The sequence below is a fragment of the Saccopteryx bilineata genome, chromosome 2 (assembly GCF_036850765.1).
Source record: "Saccopteryx bilineata isolate mSacBil1 chromosome 2, mSacBil1_pri_phased_curated, whole genome shotgun sequence".
Taxonomy (NCBI): Eukaryota; Metazoa; Chordata; class Mammalia; order Chiroptera; family Emballonuridae; genus Saccopteryx; species Saccopteryx bilineata.
Genome location: NC_089491.1, coordinates 272,799,674 through 272,818,284, shown reverse-complemented (window position 1 = coordinate 272,818,284; position 18,611 = coordinate 272,799,674). Strand labels below are relative to the sequence as shown.

At 48.4% G+C, this 18,611-nt stretch overlaps 2 protein-coding genes across 12 annotated transcripts in view; both read left to right on the top strand.

Annotated features, from left to right (window-relative positions):
• MPHOSPH9 (M-phase phosphoprotein 9) overlaps positions 1-12,018 on the top strand; it is a 50,715-nt gene extending 38,697 nt beyond the window's left edge. For all 6 annotated transcript variants that reach the window (XM_066260716.1, XM_066260714.1, XM_066260713.1 and 3 more), the window contains 7 exons: positions 357-529; positions 1,299-1,442; positions 2,479-2,599; positions 3,742-3,845; positions 5,095-5,351; positions 5,623-5,691; positions 8,373-12,018. In XM_066260716.1, coding sequence (XP_066116813.1) covers positions 357-529; positions 1,299-1,442; positions 2,479-2,599; positions 3,742-3,845; positions 5,095-5,351; positions 5,623-5,691; positions 8,373-8,474 — 970 coding nt within the window. In that variant the 3' untranslated portion in view covers positions 8,475-12,018. The remainder of the gene's footprint in view (positions 1-356; positions 530-1,298; positions 1,443-2,478; positions 2,600-3,741; positions 3,846-5,094; positions 5,352-5,622; positions 5,692-8,372) is intronic.
• A 1,479-nt stretch (positions 12,019-13,497) lies between these two features.
• Positions 13,498-18,611, top strand: part of PITPNM2 (phosphatidylinositol transfer protein membrane associated 2) — a 139,218-nt gene continuing 134,104 nt past the window's right edge. For 2 of the 6 annotated variants that reach the window (XM_066260707.1, XM_066260701.1), the window contains exon 1: positions 13,500-13,796. The gene's annotated coding sequence lies outside the window, so the exon portion shown is untranslated. Of the gene's footprint in view, positions 13,797-15,211; positions 15,260-18,611 lie in introns of all 6 variants that reach the window. The other 4 variants (XM_066260702.1, XM_066260709.1, XM_066260706.1 and 1 more) reach the window with 4 other exon arrangements.

The window sequence follows — 18,611 nt, the reverse complement described above, 5'->3', positions numbered from 1 at the left end:
AGACTCAGGGCTTAAACAGCAAATGCTGATTTCCTGCACTTTTGGAGGCTGGTCGTCTATGCTCAGGGTACCAGCATGGCTGGGTTCTTGGTGAGAACCTCCTCCTGGGTGGGTGTGTCCTCACTAGGCCTTCCTTTGGTGCAGAGAGAGAGAGAAGGATTTTCTCTCTTCCTTTCTTTATTAGGGTACCAGTCTCATCATGGGGGCCCTACCCTCTTGATCTCAGCCAACCCAATCAACTCCCAAAGGCCCCACTTCCAAGTACCGTCACACTGAGGGTTAGGTCTCCACATACGGGGGTGGGGGGCACAGACATTCAGTCCACAGTGCCGCATGTTTTACAATTATTATTTCAGGTGCCATTCTCCAGAAAAGGATTCTTCAGCAGGAAGTTCACCAACAGATATACCGATAAAAAAGCAGAGAGAGGCTTCAGACACACCAATCATGAGAGCTTTAAAAGAACTTGAGGAAGGAAAAATATTTAAAAATTGGGGCACACAGACAGAGAAAGAGGATACTTCAAACAGTAAGTATTTTATTCCTTATATTTGATAGAGTTTTATAGATTATAGCTATATAGGTATGTTCCCTTTTCTTCCTAATTATATTACCTTCTTTAAAATGGAATCCCCCAAGTAACGAAATAAAAAGTTTAGTTTATTGCTGTTCAGCCCCATTTCAGAGATAATCGAATCCCCTAGTGAGTAATTTATCACAGTCATAGCATAAGGTATACTTTTTATAAAAGCAGATTGCATGTTACATTCTGGTTATTAAAGATTTCTGTGGCATTCTTAAGGATATTTGAGAAATTTCTACACCAGTTTGTCTTATATCAAAAGCCGTGACAGATACTTGGTTTTCATAAAGTGAGACCGGCCATGCCTGTCCCCCGTTCTGGTCCCCACACACCCGAGATGGGACAGGGATGTCTGGTGCTGGTTTTCCATGGACAGGTACCTGCAACTCCTGCTAATAACATCATTGACACCCTTGGGGTGGCACCCAAAGCTGTATCTACTAGTAAATAAATTAGTGACCTGCTTTCTAAAAATAAACTCTTGAAAAATCACCTTGAGTGCCAGTTGTAAACAGGAAACCAGAATGAATGCATTATCGATGGCCACATTTTCCTTTGTCAGGCATTTCTTACCTATAATGTGGTGCATTTGCAAATATTCACCATAACCTGCACAGTGAGGAGAATTGCTTGCTGGTATAACCATCTGTTAATAAATGCAGATGGCTGAGGCTAGGTTTGTCCTGTTTGATTTTCTTTTATGTTTGTCTCATAGGATTAGTGAATCCTCGGCAAACTGAAATGACTGTTGGTACAAGTCGGTCCCCAGAGAAATGTGCCCAAAGACAGAAGAGGTTTAATTCTGCCTCTCAGAGATCATCATCTTTACCACCTTCAACTCGTAAATCAAGTGCGCCAAGTAAGAATTAGATGCCCCGCCTCCTGGGGTCAGAGGAGTGACATCTGAGCCATGCACACTGACACACTGATGTTTTCCATCTCCTTTACAACGTCCCTCGCACCCAGGAGAGTGCCCTGAGCTCAGGGTCCCCAAGTAGGACCTTTCTTCAAGAACAAAATTACCTGATTGCACTGATACTGTGACTGTAACTGAAAAATGATCAGTTTATTGAGTGACTTTTTTTGTGTGTGTCCAGCAAATTTTTGTGCATGATACCACCACATAGTCAGGATGGGATGTGGGTCCTCACTCCCCGCAGACAGCCCCAGCCCCCACAAGCAACCTCACTTATTTACTCCAGGGCACCACGTAAACACAACAGTCCTCATGTGCTGGGCCGTGGAAAGGCGGCTCGGGCTGTTGTGCACAGGCTCCATTCCGTGGATAGTTATCATCTGTCTAATTCAGCAGTTCTCAACCTGTGGGTCACGACCCCGGCGGGGGTCACCTAAAGCCATCCCGATGAGAACCGCTGGCCTAATTAGACATGAGTTCAGGCATATTGATTTAAGCTAGCTTACAAAAAACGATGTACCCACCTAAGGCCACTCAGCGCTAAGCCACCTTTTTCTTTACCTGATTACAGGTGTGGTTCTAAAGCTTAAACACTGGATATCCGTATCCTCAGTGTTCAGTCTCATCATAGTTGAGAGGATTTCTATCTGACTGCATTATGGGCAGCTCCACTCGGCCTCTGGTGTTTCCAGCTTATTTCCAGTTGACTTCTAAAATCCTGAAAAACCAGTTTTGAGTCAGTGCTGAAGTTACTGTCTGATATACGAAAATGTTGGCGGTGGTTCCCTCTAGATGTTGGGGCTATAAATTGTTTTTTTATACTCTTATTTATCTTCCAAAAAGTTTTACAGTGTGATTATTTTTCTTTGAAAGGTAGCAGAGAGTGCTGAAAAAAAAAATAAAAGTTTATGTTTTTCCAATACAACACATGTATTGTATAGAAGAAAAAAGAGTATTTCCTCTTCGTTTTCTTCTGTAGTGAAAAGAGAGATTATGTTAACACCGGTGACTGTGGCTTACAGTCCGAAGCGGTCCCCTAAAGAAAATTTGTCCCCAGGATTTAGTCATCTGCTTAGCAAAGCTGAAAGCAGTTCGATTCGGTAAGTTCTCTAAAATTGTAGAATCAGATGCATATATTATTGACTTTTGTTTTTAAATTTCAACTTATGCTCCTAGCTGTCATTAATGTTTCAGTTAATGGGAACTCTCTGGATTTAAATCATATCAGTGAATGTCATACCAAAAAGTAGAAATACCGTAACACATGAAAACAGTTTGTAACTGTGTAAACTGGCTACTACAAAATTTATATACCATCTCAGAGCCCCTCCCCACCAGCTTTTGGATGTAGACGTAATTCTTTGAGTTCCTGGAAAGGTTTCCCTGCAGGGATGTTTCTGAGCTATTTGCATGAGAGTGTGCAGTGTCCCGGTGTGGCCCTGGCACTGAGCGCCCCTCCACCCAGGCTCCCGGGGAGGGGCGAGGGGTACTGACTCCTGCTGACCCAGCTCCATAGGCTCCTGGTGAAATTACTCAAGCTCAGGGAACCTCATTTCACCCCCTGTAAAATGGGGATGCTAATCCTTGCCCTGCTTCTTTCGTAAGGGTATAAGACACCATCTGGGTAAATGCTCTAAGTTTCTGGTATGTAGCTATAATTTTGTATTAAAAAAATAAACTAGCCCTGGCTGGTTGGCTCAGCAGAAGAGCGTCAGCCTAGTGTGCGGGGGACCTGGGTTCGATTCCCGGCCAGGGCACATAGGAGAAGCGCCCATTTGCTTCTCCACCGCCCCCCTCCTTCCTCTCTGTCTCTCTCTTCCCCTCCCGCAGCCAAGGCTCCATTGGAGCAAAGATGGCCCGGGTGCTGGGGATGGCTCCTTGGCCTCTGCCCCAGGCGCTAGAGTGGCTCTGGTCCCGGCAGAGCGCCCCCCCCCCCCCCCCGGAGGGGCAGAGCATCGCCCCTGGTGGTCGTGCCTGGTGGATCCCAGTCGGGTGCATGCGGGAGTCTGTCTGACCGTCTCTCCCCGTTTCCAGCTTCAGAAAAATACAAAATAAATAAATAAACAAACATAAATAAATAAACAAACTAAATTTCAGTTTTAGAAAATTGTATGACCAGCTTTCTTTGTAAAATAAAAATGTCAGTGTGTGTGTTACCGGGATGCTGGTTCATGCTTCTAGTGGCGACAGGAGGGCTCAGTTAACACTGTTTTTCTCACAAGTAACTTGCTTCATTCAATAGATTTGATATACTTTTGGATGATTTAGATACTGTTCCTGTGGCTACATTACAACGTACCCATCCAAGAAAACAACTCCAGTTTCTTCCTCTAGATGACTCAGAAGGTACCGTACCTTCTCTTAAAAAATTATTAGTTTTGGTTTTAGTTATTCATTTTGTGAGTTTTTGGTATCTTTTCAAGGTTCTAAATATTACTATAGTATCCTGTGTTGTTGTATCCAAGGGCCCCTAACAATAAGCATTAACAATGCTCAGATTGTGTCTGTGTTGTTATCCCCTTTGAAAAGTTGGGAAACGGCCCTGGCCAGTTGACTTAGTGGTAGAGTGTCTGTCTGGCGTGTGGGTGTCCTGGGATATTCCTGGTCAAGGCACATAGTAGAAGCACCCATCTGCTTCTCCACCTCTCCCCCTTCTCTCTCTCTCTCTCTCTCTCTCTCTCTCTCTCTCTCTCTCTCTCTCCCTCTCCCGCAGCCATGGCTTGACTGGCTCGAGTGAGTTGGCTGTGGTTGCTGAGGAATGGCACCATGGCCTCACCTCAGGTGCTAAAAAATGGCTCTGATTGCAATGGAGCAAGGGCCCCAGATGGGCAGAGCATCATCCCCTGGTGGGCATGCCGTGTGGATCCCGGTTGGGTGCATGGGGAGTCTTTCTCTGCCTCCCCTCCTCTCACTAAAAAAATAAAAAAGTTGGTAAACTGAGGTATAGCAAATGTTAATGTGTAATTTCCAGGGTCGTACTGTTCAGTTTTTCTCTATACTTTATGTTCTCTGATTTTTATGCAACTTAGGCTTTGGGTAATTTTTTGTTTGTTCTCTTTTATATATATACACTGATATTTTGTTGATTTTAAAAGAGAAAGGAAGGGAAGAGAGACAGAGAAACATCAACTTGTCCCACTTATTCATGCCATCTTTGATTGTTTCTTGTATGTGCCCTGACTGGGGATCGAACCCACAATCTTGGTGCATCTAACCAACTGAGCTACCCGGCCAGGGCCTTTTATTTATGTTTTAAGTTTGGCATAAAGTTATAATATATGTGAAATCACGTGGGTAGGTTCCTAAAACGTTAACTCTAGTGTTGGTATAAATGTGCTATTTAGTTTTGAAACATTTATTTTGCCTTAAGTGTACCGAAAGTTTATGTAAGCTTACAGAAAGTCTCTATATTTTCATTTTGGATGATGGTCGCGCTGAGGGCCATGCCTTTAGCATTCTGCGGAGGGTAAACACGACGGGTTGCTCTCTCTCTGTGGTGGCTATTTCCAGAAAGTGAAACTGGGTAACTGATGTAGGACACGAGCTGTTGGAAAACTTAGTAAGAAATAAAGGAAATTTCTCTTCTCTCTGACAGGAAAAAGAAATTCAGAGAAAGCCACCGACACCCACGTGAACCCTAACTCTGCCCCGGAACTGTTGCCCGGTGGAGCCAAGGCCACGGCAGGGAGGCCGGCCTGGGGGCAGAGCGAGCCCATGGGCTGCGATCAGTGCAAGGCCGCGCCCACACCCACACACACGCCACGCACCCAGGACTTTGAGTATACCGCAAAAATCAGGACCCTGGCTGAAACGGAACGCTTTTTTGATGAACTTACGAAAGAGAAAGACCAGGTATAAAACACACCCAAAATATGTGTAATTTTTTTCCTGAGCTTAATGCCTGTGTCTAAAGAACAGTCAGAAAGGAGCTGCAACGAATTTCCCACCAAAGCTGCACTTGTGTGTGCCGAGCTGTCCTGATTGTGACAGAGGGGACTTGTGTAAAGACGAGGTGGACAAGAAGATGCGAGGCTACAGTCTTTGCTCTCCATTCTGTGTCATAAACTGCCCTGCCTGTAATGGAAGTGTCTGTTTTTATTTACACCTATCTTTGTGTTGGCAGATTGAGGCAGCCCTAAGTCGCATGCCTTCTTCTGGAGGACGGATCACTTTGCAGACACGATTGAATCAGGTGAAATGTCTTAGCCTGACCTGCCTTCGAGGCTTGTCACTAGTCAGTGCTCCATTTATCCAAGATGATTTAAAAAAATATTTTGTTGGCTTTTAGAGAGAGGAGAGAGAGAGAGGAGGGAGGAGCAGGAAGCCTCAACTCATAGTACAGTGTGTCTGTAAAGTTATGGTGCACTTTGACCAGTCACAGGAAAGCAACAAAAGACGATAGAAATGTGAAATCTGCACCAAATAAAAGGAAAATCCTCCCAGTTTCTGTAGGATGATGTGGTAGCATATGCGCATGCGCAGATGATGATGTAACACCATGTATAGTGGAGCGGCCCACGGCCATGCCAGTTGAGATGTGGACGGTACAGAGGAAAGTTCAGTGTGTTCTGTGGCTTGCTAAATTCGAATTCGTGACCAAAGTGCAACGTGAATATTGGCGCATTTATAATGAAGCGCCACCACATAAGAATAACATTACTCGGTGGGATAAGCAGTTGAAGGAAACCGGCAGTTTGGTGGAGAAACCCTGTTCTGGTAGGCCATCAGTCAGTGTCGAGTCTGTAGAGGCTATAGCTACCTAAGGAACCCTAAAAAATCTGTGCATGAGCCCACATCGAACTGCACTGAATAGGTATGAAACTGGAAGAGTTTTCCTTTTATTTGGTGCAGATTTCACATTTCTGTCATCTTTTGTTGCTTTCCTGTGACCGGTCAAAAGTGCACCATGACTTGATGGACACACTGTAGTTGCCTCCCATATGTACCTTGACCAGGCAAGCCTGGGGCTTTGAACTGGTGACCTCAGCGTTCCAGGTCCACGCTTTATTCACTGTGCCTCCACAGGCCAGACTAAGATGGTTTTTTAAAATCGTGGATCTTAGGCACACTAAAGCAAGTTGGTCAAAACTTTTAGCCTCTACAGCAGGGGTTGGGAACCTTTTTGGCTGAGAGAGCCATGAACACCACATATTTTAAAATGTAATTCTGTGAGAGCCATACAATGACCTGTGTACGTTGTGCATTATCCAATAAAAATTTGGTGGTGTCCTGGAGGACAGCTGTGATTGGCTCCAGCCACCTGCAACCATGAACATAAGTGGTAGGAAATGAATGGATTGTGATACATGAGAATGTTTTATATTTTTAACATTATTGGTTTTTTTATTAAAGATTTGTCTGTGAGCCAGATGCAGGCATCAAAAGAGCCACATCTGGCTCGCCAGCCATAGGTTCCCGACCCCTGCTCTACAGGAAGCATTTGGTGCTTATAGTATAGTCTATAACAGCCTGCTAGCTTTCAGGAATACAAACTAATTTTACCTTTACATTTCAAGAAAACTGTGTTCATGCTATTATGTTTTCAAGAAACAAACTCGGGAGCAAATGGCATAGCCATAGAGAGAGAGAAAGGTGTGATTCCATGGTTGGGCAGGAGACGGTGCACTCCATGTGGCTGCGTTCATTTCTTTCAGTTGCTTTTCAAAGGGAATGAAAATGCACAATGCCAGGGCACATTTCAGTTCTGTTCTCTTTGTAACATTTTAAACGTGACAGCAACTATATGTCTCTTACATAACTGTGTGTTTTGGCTTTTCAGTGCCTTAGCTTTGGGAAATGTCTGTTTCCAGATTGATCTGTGATATCAGAAGGAACGAAAGCTGTAGTAAAGGTCCTTTTCTAGTGCCTGAAGCCCTAACTTAGCTTAACAATAGTCTTTTTATTGTTTCTGTTGTCTGGAAAGTTTTTAGTCAGTAATTTGTAAGGCAGGGCTTACAGATACACGCAAAGAGATATGTTTAAGAATATTTACTGCAGCCTTACTTATGATATCTAAAATTAGAAGCCACCTAAATTTCTGCTAAAAGATTCTTGGTTAAAAATGGCAACATCTGATGGGATGTTGTACTTAATGTAAAATGATATTATAGAAGGATATTTCATAACAAGATGAGTTCAGTTGAAAAACATTCTGAAGTAGAGAGTTTGGTTCTGTTTTAATTTTTTTTCTTAAAAAGGGCAAGCATATCTGCAGGAAAAAAACAAGGAAAGGAACAGTAGTCATTTCTTTTTGCTCATCTGTCTGCTAACTATGCTATAACATGTCATCCTTTTATAGTTAAAGATGTTAGAAAAATTTAAAGTTTTGTTTCAGGATACTATTGGAGTTAATACTGAATAAAGTGGCTAAAATAACTATATATTTCAGGTACTATTTATTTAAAAATTGCAGTTGTTACATTGATGCATAGTGAAATCTCTGTTCCTCAGAAAAGTCTCCTCTGGATGTCATTTGCCTTTTTAACTTTAACGTGTTTCTCAAAAGCAAGTTAGTTGATGTGCGTGTGCCTGGGGCCCGGCACCAGTCAGATGTGTCTGTTAATTCCACTGAGAGGACTGACACCCCTTGGGTCCAGGCTCCTTCCGGTCGGCTGAGTCGCCCTTACAAGAGTTTCTACGCTCTCCATGTACTGGGGGTAATGTGCAGAAGTTACTTGGAATGGCTGAAAAGTTAATTCACATTGCGTGGCTCAAGAGAAATAATACACAGATGGTTTGTATTAAGAAAAACAAACTATTGGATTTCCATACTCATAATGTCCTTTTGCTAAAGCAAAGGCCCATTGAGTGGTAATTTTGGAACAAATGAACTTAAAGCAGGATTCTAATGAGCATTCCCTCATCTCTACCCAGGAAGCCTTGGAGGACCGCTTGGAGAGGATCAACCGTGAGCTGGGCTCCGTGCGCATGACCCTGAAGAAGTTCCACGTCTTGCGCACTTCTGCCAATCTCTGAGATTTGTAGCCATTAAATTCTGAGACATTTCTGTTTGCACTGATGTATAATTATGCACTTGGAAAAGGCAAAACTATTTTGTACTGTTTATAGGCCTTCCGACCGTAGTTTTACAATCATGCTATTCTTGACATTCACTGTTTTATATATTTCAGATGGCCACATATTTTCAAGATATTTTTGTTATGCTCGAGAATCTCTTGTATATTTTACTATTTAAAAAAGTATTATTTTTAAATAGTATATGTCTCCAGTTTATATCAAGAATAAGGAAATGTGATCAGGGAGGCAGCGTGTTTCTAAACACATAATGTGTCACAATGAACTTTGCATACCGGTTTTGTAAATGTATTCGACATTGTGAATATAATTCTTTTTGTTGTTGTTGTTGTTGTTAATAAATGCTTCAGAACAGCTTCCATAATGGTAGACTAATACCAGCTGAATGCAAATAATATTACAGCATACCCTGGGGTTTAGTTGTTTTGAGGTTTTTAAGAAAAATGATATACACTTCCTGTCTGAAACATTTGCCTTAGAGTGAATATTAGATTAGTAGTAATGGCAATATTGAGAATAATGGGATACTGGAAAGCTTTGAAAACTACACAAATAACTCTTTTGTCTCCCTTAAGCTTTATTATTTGTAAGGAAAGAAAAAGGCGAGAGATGTAATTTTCTAATTTTGTCACATACAGAACTTTTCAGGGAAAGTTAGACCTTTGGAGAGCTGCAGCTTCTTACCCCGTCATTCTGAACGGAACTTGTGTCCCATCTGGATGCAATACAGGCCACCCCCAGTGAGGCTGTCCCGGGAGCCCTGGTCTCGTCAGTGTGTGGCGTCCGCTGCCAGAGTTTTGCAGACACGGCCCCCTCTGACTTCCCCTCCCTGCCAGGAGGGGGACCGAAGCTGCCTGGCGGGTGCCAGGAGGACAGTAGGTTGTGACCAGAGCCGCTGCCTCTGCTTGTTCTGGAAGGCGTGCGTGTGTCAGGCCTGCCCCGCCGGGCAGTCCCTCTCAGCACTCAGAAGTGGCGCGTGGGCAGGAGCTCTAGCAGGTGTGTGCCTGACCTCTGGTCAGGTCCAGGCTACTCTGCTGCCCACTTCTCAGTGGCCCATTGGACCTCGTGCTCACGTACTCAGGCTCGGCATGTGTTGGTAGACACTGTTGCCAACTCTCCCAGCTGAACCCCCCTGGAAATGCTCCAGGTTAGATCTGGGTTTGCCCTGAGCTTCTCCTCCTCCTGTGACTCGCGGCAGTGCGCAGTTCCAGCACACCGAGCCAGCCGGCCCGATGTGGGGGTGGGCACCTCTGAGCTGGGACCCCAAGTTACCTGTGAGCACCGCACCTGTGCCAGGTATAGACGTCAGCTACTCAGAATTACCCGTCCACAGAATCAAGTGCCTTTATTAGTGGTATTATCCTCCTAGCCTTGCTTCCCTTTAAGCTTTTAGTGACAGCAAAGGAAAGGTTTGCTTGGACCCAGTCCAGGATGACTTGTTTCCAGATCTGCTGGGGCTGACTTTATTGTACTACTGCCTTTAACGTGTTCCTACCCAGGACCTCACGAACGAGCCCGAACATCATTAGGCTAGTTCGTTGTTCCTTCCTTTTATTGTAAAGTCTACAATATTCTTAAAAATAAATTTGCCATTTCAGAAAGATTATAGTTTTATCTTGTCAAGGAGTTATCTTAGGCTATTCGGCTTACTATTCCAGGGAGGGTATTAAGCTCCATTAGGACGTCTTCTGTGCCTCTCTCAGAAGAGATTTTTGCTTTGATTTTTGAAGTGTATAATAGGTTGGAAGTATCAGTCACTTTTTTTTTAATTATAGAAAAATATTTTTTTCTCTGTGGTTGTGAAGAGGGAAGCCAAGGAGACTCTGCCATCTTTCCCTCTGGTGATGTTCAACTTCACCAACACTCGACTTAGAAACCACTCAACCACTATCCCGGGGAGGTAGAACACCCTTGTCGCCAGCTGGGGCTGAGCTGCAGTTAGTAAAAAACAAAACCTAAGTGAGTCTTCCATTTTGGGCAAGTGCCTTTCTTAATGCATACAGTTAACTCTTTACAACAAACTCGAGATTCCTTGCCCTGACAGGCCCCCTGCGGTGGGGAACCGTCCTTTGGGGGCCCCAGGTCAAAGCTTAGCATAGAGGTTCTGATAGCAATAGTGTGCAAGACTGGGCAGCAAGGGATAGGGGAGCCAGGCGGACTGGACCAGACCGGGGCCACGCAGGCAGGTCACAGTGGCACACGCCTGCCCTCCTCAGCAGTGACTTCTGTGCAGGGTACCACGGATATAAAGGCCCGGTGCTTAGTAAGCACTCAATAAATAGTGCATCTCAGCTTCATTCTGAATTCAAGAGGCTTTTGAAGTAGCTATCTGGGACTTTTTAAAATAGAAAAGTAGGTTGTGTTTTAAAGCCGTTGACTTAAAAACCTACCTTGGGTTATTGACATTTCCATTTACGTTAGATGGTCCAAGATGTTCCCTCTATCTCTTTGCCAAAAAAAAAAAAAAGCTTCCTTCAGGTGTGAGGTTTTTTTTAATGACCAATAAAAAATTCAAATAAAAAATTTGTTAACCTGTTCAGTATAAGATCAAGGAAGGCACTTGAACTTTGGTGATTTGGGAGTTGATATCAATATAGGCTCTTGTCCTAAAAAAAAAAAAAATGTTGCCAATGTGATAAAGGCCATTGGTCCTTTGTTCTATAATTTGACATCTCAAGGTGACACAAGGCAGGACTGCGTGAAGGAAATGCCACTGTGTATCAGGTGAATGAAGTTATGATTTATTTCTGGAGTTTGGTAAGCAACCAAAATGCTTTTCTCTTTTTTACTTAGAGAAAAAAAGCCATGTGCTTTGCTGAATGCTGTTTGAAAACTAAATTCTGCACTAACGTAATGTAGTAAAATTCGACGTATTTTTCATTTTAATCTTTAGATACCGCAAAAGCAGTCTGCACTTAATTTTAATACACAACCTGTGCTACGAGTCTTTAAGAAGCTTTTAAAATATAAATGCGTGCCCAGGGCTCTTTAGGAGTCATAGAGGTGAATTACGTTTACCTATCATGTATGCTTAGGAGATTTGCAGGGTCGGTTAGAATCAGCTCTGTTGCACACCCATGTTTCAGGCACGCATTTCCTGCCCTTCCAGGAGTTCTGGGGCAGTTTGACAACCTGTTCAACTATACCAGTATTCTTAGGACCCGGGTTAGTTTTTATCTCCTGATTTGTGTTTGTATTTCAATAGATGCCTCCCAAATATGAGGAATCAAGCCATAAGTTTGCATTTGCTGAATATCACGTACCATGCCATCTCTGTGACTGCAGATGTCACAGATAGTTTTATTCACAATTTCACTGTAACAGTGACGGGTAATGTGATAGACGTGCTTTCTATGGTGCGGCTGATGGTTAGACAAAGCCATTGTTGAACCTCGTTGAACCTCAGAGCACTGAGACTGTAAGCTCTGTGAGAGCAGGGACCACCACTTCTCCTTCATTCTTGCACACGGGCACTCAATAAACATTTGTGGATCTGAACCGTCCTGTGATGTTAGTGTATTATTCGTGCCAGCTAACGGGGGGTGGGTCTGGTTTTTCACATAACAGTGTTAAGCTGGCGAGAGCACAATCATTGCAGAGTTACAATGAATTTGACCCTCTGCCCAGTTCCAACTGTCATGGGAGAGAGGGCCTTCTTCGGAATCCGTGTGTGCTTCCGGAAACTCTCTTCAGTGGGTCTTAGGGCACCTCTTGATGGTGGGAAGGAGCTGAGTTAGTGTTTGATGTGACAGCGTCTTCACTTGTCTCTGATCATCATCAGACTGGAATTTGGGACCGAGTTGTGTCACAGTGGCTTTCCTGGGCCATTCACTCAGACTCCCATTCTGACTAACCTGGAGTTGTTGGAGAACCTTGGGTGGTTTTTGCCCCCCCCCTTCATCTGAAGTCCTGCGTGACTGTGTTAGCTCTAACCCACACTTACCCATCTCAACCACATCCCCGATACTTAGCCATAGGTCCAGGGCATTGGGTTTTAGCTCTTGGCCACTGTAATGCTGGTGGCAGAGGCCAGGCAGGTTCACACTGAATTTGGGCAGATAGTAGAGGAATTGTGGAGCTGGAGATAGCGTTGGGCCACTCTGTTTACTGGAGGCTCGCAAAGACCAGGGAGGGAGTAAATGAACACCTGCTTCTCGCAACAGAGGGCAAGGGATCAGGAACACCACACCTTGCAGTGGTGGGGAGAGCCATTTGGGAGACTGCCTGGAGGGAGAGCATTCTCAGCCTCACAGGGACCATACAGGTGCCATGTGCTGGAGCACCAACCAGGCCAAGTGGTAAACCAGCGAGCAAGCCCAACACAGCTGTTTCCTGACGGCCACCAAGACCGTCCCTGCTGCATTGCCACACCACTGGAATTTTACATTTCACCAGCACCCGCCTGGTCTTCGTTTTCCACGCGGAGAGTCCAATCGAGAGGGAACCGGAGGAGGAAGCTGTCTCTGACCCCCTTGCAGTTTCTTCTGGAGCCCCGGGGACTCGTGCCTTCCCCCACCCTACCCCCGGGCCTCTCCCTCTCTGACCCCCACTCCGCCTTCTGGCCCAGCAACGCTCTCACTTCTCTGTCCCAGAGCACCTTCGGTGCCCGGTTCTATGAAGCCGGTCTGTGACCGACAGACGGACCGCCCCTCGGTTCGGGCTTCCTCCAGCTTGCCTTACGAAGCCGTGGGCGGTTTGTCCGTTTACCCCTGCTGCAGAATTTGTTACTGTGTTAAAGCTACGGCAGAGGGACCATTGCTGGGGGTAGGTTGTGCACTGAGCAAGCCCCAGGCAATTCCGGAGCAGGGGGTCCAGATACCGCGTCCCGGGACCGGGCACAGGGGCAGCGCCCGGCCCGGCTCTTCCGGCGGAGGCGCCCTCGCTCGGGCCGCCGCCGCTCCCCGCGACGCCTGACGGAGGCGCAGCGCCGCCGCCGAGTGGGGGAATGCGCGCGGGCCGGGCGCGCTCGGGCAGCACGGCCGCTGGGGCGCGCGGGGAGCGGCGGCGCCGCGGAGAGCTGTCCAGCCGTCCCGGAGCGCGCAGACCCTGGCCGGCCGCACGGGCGCCCGCCCCCGCCCCGCCCGGGCCCGGAGCATGCCCGCGGGGGCCCGGCCGCTCGCGCGGGGCCAGCTGGCGGCGGCGGCGGCGCGCGGAGCCGCGGGGCGCAGGCGGCCGGGCCGGGGCCGCGGGGCCGGCGCCTCCCCGGCGGCGTGAGCGGCCCAGCGCGGTCGGAGCGGACGGAGCGCGGTCGAGCGGGTGAGTGTTTCCGCGGCCCCGGCCGGAAGGCAGCGCGTACCCGGGCCGGCGAGGAGCCCCGGGGGCCGGGCTGCGCGGGGAGAGGCCCCGGCCCGTCCACCCCGCGAGGGGAGGGTGTGGCGGGCGGGCGCGCAGGGACCCCGGGTTCAGGACGTCGCCCCTTCGAGCCTGGCCGGCGGGGTTCGGGCCCCAAGTGCTACTGTTCGAATTTCCGTCTGTTGCAACTGGGATGCAGAGGACTCCCCTCCCCCAGGGACAAGTGTCGCGGCGTCACCGGGCAGGTGTGGGTGTAGCGCGGGGCCTGCCCCGGAGGAAGTGGTGGGCAAAGCCTCTGTCCCGCCCCCGCCGCTACCCGTCTCCAGCCAGACCTCGCTCCAGCCGCGGCCGGTGGGGATCCGGGGCCCAAGCATGGGTGCGGCCCTCGGAGAGGAGCCTGGACTCAGAGAAGGTGCCCGGTGTCTCCCGTGGCCGGAGGAAATCTGGCCCTCTCCAACCCCAGAGAGCCGCTTTCCCTCAGAGCCGCAGCTTGCTCGCCCCCGCCCGCCCCTTGCCCTTTCTTGTCAGGGGCAGGGCTCAGGGGTGACTTGGGAAGAGGGAAACTTTAGTGTCCTAATCTCCATTAGGTGCACTCATTCCCCCAAGACACCCCAGATGGACATTCTGAGTAAACACAGAGGCTTGCTACAGAGATGTCATTTCGAGGCAAGTTCTCCAGCTCTGTTCCACTCTAACCACAGGCTGTCTGTCCCCAAATAGAAATTCCGGGTGGCTCATCTGCACTCGGGTCTGTGCCCCCTGAAGTGTGGGCTCTGGTTCTCCAGTCTCGGGCCTGCCTCTTCCCCCTCCCTCCCCACCCCAGGATTCTTCACAGACCTCATTTGAACATCTTTCCTGGTCCACTACCAGCTCTCTCCCAACCCCCATTGGGAGTCACTGGAACTGATGAGACAGACTTCTCCCCGCTCCCACCTTTCTGCTGGGAACGTAGTAGGTGCTGCCCTTCTTGTCTGCACCTTCTCTATAGTCCAAGTCCCTGACGCCCCTGGTCCCTGCTCTGACTCCCACTGAACCAAATCCATTGTGTTTCTTATCACCTCCCTCCATCCCCACCCCCTACCTTATTTTATAGTAACTTTGGTGCCTGGCTATTCTCCCTCTCTGGACAGTGAGCTTTCAGAGGACATCCCTAGTCCACTGCCCTGGGCCAGCACTTGGGGCATGGTCAGCATCTGGATGGCATAGAAGCCCCTCCCCACCCCTACCCCCACCCCCAGGACCCTAGCTGATCTGCCTCCTGGGCTGTCTGTCACTGTTCATTCAGTTACCCTCTGTGAAGAGACTGTGTGCAGTGGCTGGAAGGTCCTGGCCCTCTCCCTCCGCAGAGGGAGACTCTGAGTTAGGCAGGGCTGTTTTTCTTGTAGGGAGTGACTTGCCAAATGACGAGGACGGTACATGCCCTGCTGTGAGCGGTGAGTCCTCTGGGGGGTGAGTGTGGAGTGGGCCTTCCCTCTCTCTCTCTCTTTCTCTCTCTCTCTCTGGCCTTGTGCACTCATTCTGCATGGGAGGCAGGAGGATAGTGGCCTGGATGGTGAGAGTCAGAGCCCCAGGCCCAACTGTTTCATAACGTCCATACAGGGGTTCACTGAGTCACTTGGTTCCCCTGGGCCTTGGTTGGTTCTTCAGGGTCCGGGCTCCGCCACCCCTCCCTGATCAGCTCTTCATTATTGAGACCCAGGCTTGCCTTCGCTGGCCCTCTGGGGTAGAGTGTATCACTCCATCTTTGGGTCCCTAATTCGATCTCCAAGCTGAATGGCAATTATCTATTGACAGGGGTCTCCCCACTAGACTGGGCTCCCAGGGGGAAGGTCGGTGCCAAATCACAGTTTTCCGTGCCCTGCCCATGGTGGGTGCTCAGGAAAACGTTGGATAAATGGTGGGAGGGTCGGCCCTCTTGCGTCATGCTAACTGCTGGTCCAGTCTCTCCCACGGGGACCCAACTTCCCTTCCTCCCGACCTAGAGGCCTATTTTAACACCGGGCTGACAGTCTCCCAACTGTCCCATTCGGTTAAGCCCTGAGAAGAGCCAGTCATGGGGAATGTGCAGTTAGTTACTGTGTTTGCCGAGATTACAAGAGGAAACGGCTGGTGCTGCGAGATCATGCTCTGCTGCTTTTGGGAAAGATGCCTTGGCCCGGGCAGGAGAGGCCATCCGTGCCGAGGGAGTGTCCACATGCTTACCCGCTACTCCTCAGCCTTGCCTGTCAGGACCCCCTGCCCCCGGATATGGATGACGCTCAGTGCTCTTTGCACAGCCTCTCCCTGGTGGTTCCGTTGATGTTTACAAAGCATGTACTGGGTGCCTGAGGATGTTATCCAAGAGAGCCAGTCCTTGTGTGGTTTGTTTTACAACCCAGGCCTTGGACCCCTCTACTCAAGGCTTCTTACTGAGTCTCGTCTGGAAAATTTCTTTTAGAATTTAGGGGAACTAGGTTGCTTCCTCCTTTGGGGATGAAAGAAAAAGGTGTCTTGTCTGTGTACTCTGCACACGCACAGGGTGGGTACCATGTGTCCTGCGGGTTAGGCAGTATTCTTCCCCCATTTCCCCAGAGGTGGAAGTTGAGACACATAGGGAGGTGGGAACTGATTTGTCCAAAGGTGTCTGGGTTTGTACCCCGTACCACCCCCCACGCTCTTTTCTGACTGCCTGGTCACCTCCTCTGCCTGGCTGGTGGAAATCTCAGGGTACAATACAGTATTCCCTTTAGCCGCCATATTCACTTACCCTCAGGGTCAGCCTTCCTCTTTCTCCTTTTCTTTACTATCTGTCGAGGTGGGTAGGGTGTGTGCTTAGTCATCCCAAAAGGTTTCTGAAAAACTGGACAAATATATGAGTTGAATCCAATAAGTAACATTGCACCTAAAAATTTAGGCCAGCTCATGGTGTGGTCAGGGAGACGTGTCCCCACAGGGAACACAGTGTGTGTTAAGTGTTGCTCAAAGAGCAGGCAGAGTTCAGAAGAGGAGACACCCTTTCCGGGAAAGGCAATCAGGGTTGACTTCCTGAAAGAGGTGGGATTTTTGAAGAGGCCTTGAAAAATGGGTGGAGTTTTGATAGCCACAGCACCTGTAAGGGCTGTAGGCATTAGAGTCTAAAACCTATGTTTGTGGCAGAGGCCCCATCAGAACAGGTCTTTGGGTGGGAAAGGAGAGAATTGGTCTTGGGGGGTGATAAAGTGGGGAGCCTGGTGGTACCTTTTTATTGTGGTGACAGACAGAAAGAGTCAGAGAGAGGACAGACAGGACATCAATCATCAGTTTTTCGTTTTGACACCTTAGTTGTTCATTGATTGCTTTCTCATATGTGCCTTGACCATGGTCCTTCAGCAGAGCGAGTGACCCCTTGCTCGAGCCAGCGACCTTGGGCTCAAGCTGGTGAGCCTTGCTCAATTCAGATGAGTCTGCGCTCAAGCTGGTGACCTCAGGGTCTCGAACCTGGGTCCTCCGCATCCCAGTCCGAGGGTCTATCCACTGTGCCAGGTGGTGTCTTTTTAGATCCTCTTCAGTCTCGATGGAGGGCCTGGAGGCACTGGAACTGGGAGGAACTGTGTCCCTGGAAGGATGAGAAGGACGAGAAGCTGAGGCCGGCAGAGAGAAGTGACTTGGCCAAGACCTGTCCTTCAGCCAGGAGCCCAGGTCCCTGATTACCAGCTCACACCCACCCCGGCAAGCACTGTGACAGACTACAGACAACCCCTGCAAAACCTTTAGGGCCAGAGACACAAAGAGCCTGTTGGCCAGGAGAGCCGGCATTCACTTCAATTACTCACGTTAACCACTTCCTTGGCCAGGGGATGGGAAGAAGAAATTTCACCAATAGGCAGGATCCCCGTAAGGGACAAATCATAATGCAAGGAGCAGCCTTGGGGAAGAGCAGTCACAAAGCAGCTTCCCTGCCTCTCCATGCGGAGTCCTGCATCCTTCACTCAGCTCTCCCTCGCGCCTCCGCCCTGCAGTTTCCCTGTGACGGGAAGGGGTTGGGAATGGGGGTGCAGGGGAGAGGCAGAGAGATACAGGTAGCAGCAGCCGTGGGGGGGTGGGGAGCTGAGGCTTATTTCTGTCTCTGAGTGATGCTGATGGGTGGGTGTGGACACCACAGCCGGCAGTCTTGGGAGCCAGCGGCCCTGCAGAGCAGAAGACCTTCAAGTAGAACTATCCTGTGGGCACCGTCTGGTCTTGTCATTCAGGGCAGCTTTGTTCTGTCATGTATCATAACCCTGGATTCGCGACTGCTGAACCACCGCTCCTGTGAGCCTTCGTGCGACATGTTGGTCAACCCATCACAAACATGCCCTTGTTTTGGTGTTCCTGCTTCAAGACGCCTGGTTTAATAGCTCTTGTTGAGTCATTAACGTTGAACTTAGCCAACAGCACCATCACTCAGCCGGAAATAAGCTTATTTAACATCCGAAGGCAACGAACAGTCTTCCTGTGCTGGAGAACTCGAGACAGTGCTTGGGGCCATTTTAAACAGTGAGATGACTGGCAAAAAAAAAAAAGCACCAAAGTGTGAAAATTGTAGCATTAAACAGACCAGGATAAAGACCCTTTTTCAGCTGAGGACAGGCAATATTAAGTGACTCAACATTGTTGCCACTCTGCACGAGTTCACAGACAACCTCAAAAGCACCAGGAGCATGGATTTGGGGCTTATGCCTAATTTTAGCCAGTTGGGGAATTCATCAGTATGGAATCTGACTAAGGAGGGTGGGCTCTACCCAAAGTGCTTCCTGGATGGCATTTGTGATGCATTCCTGAGCCGTA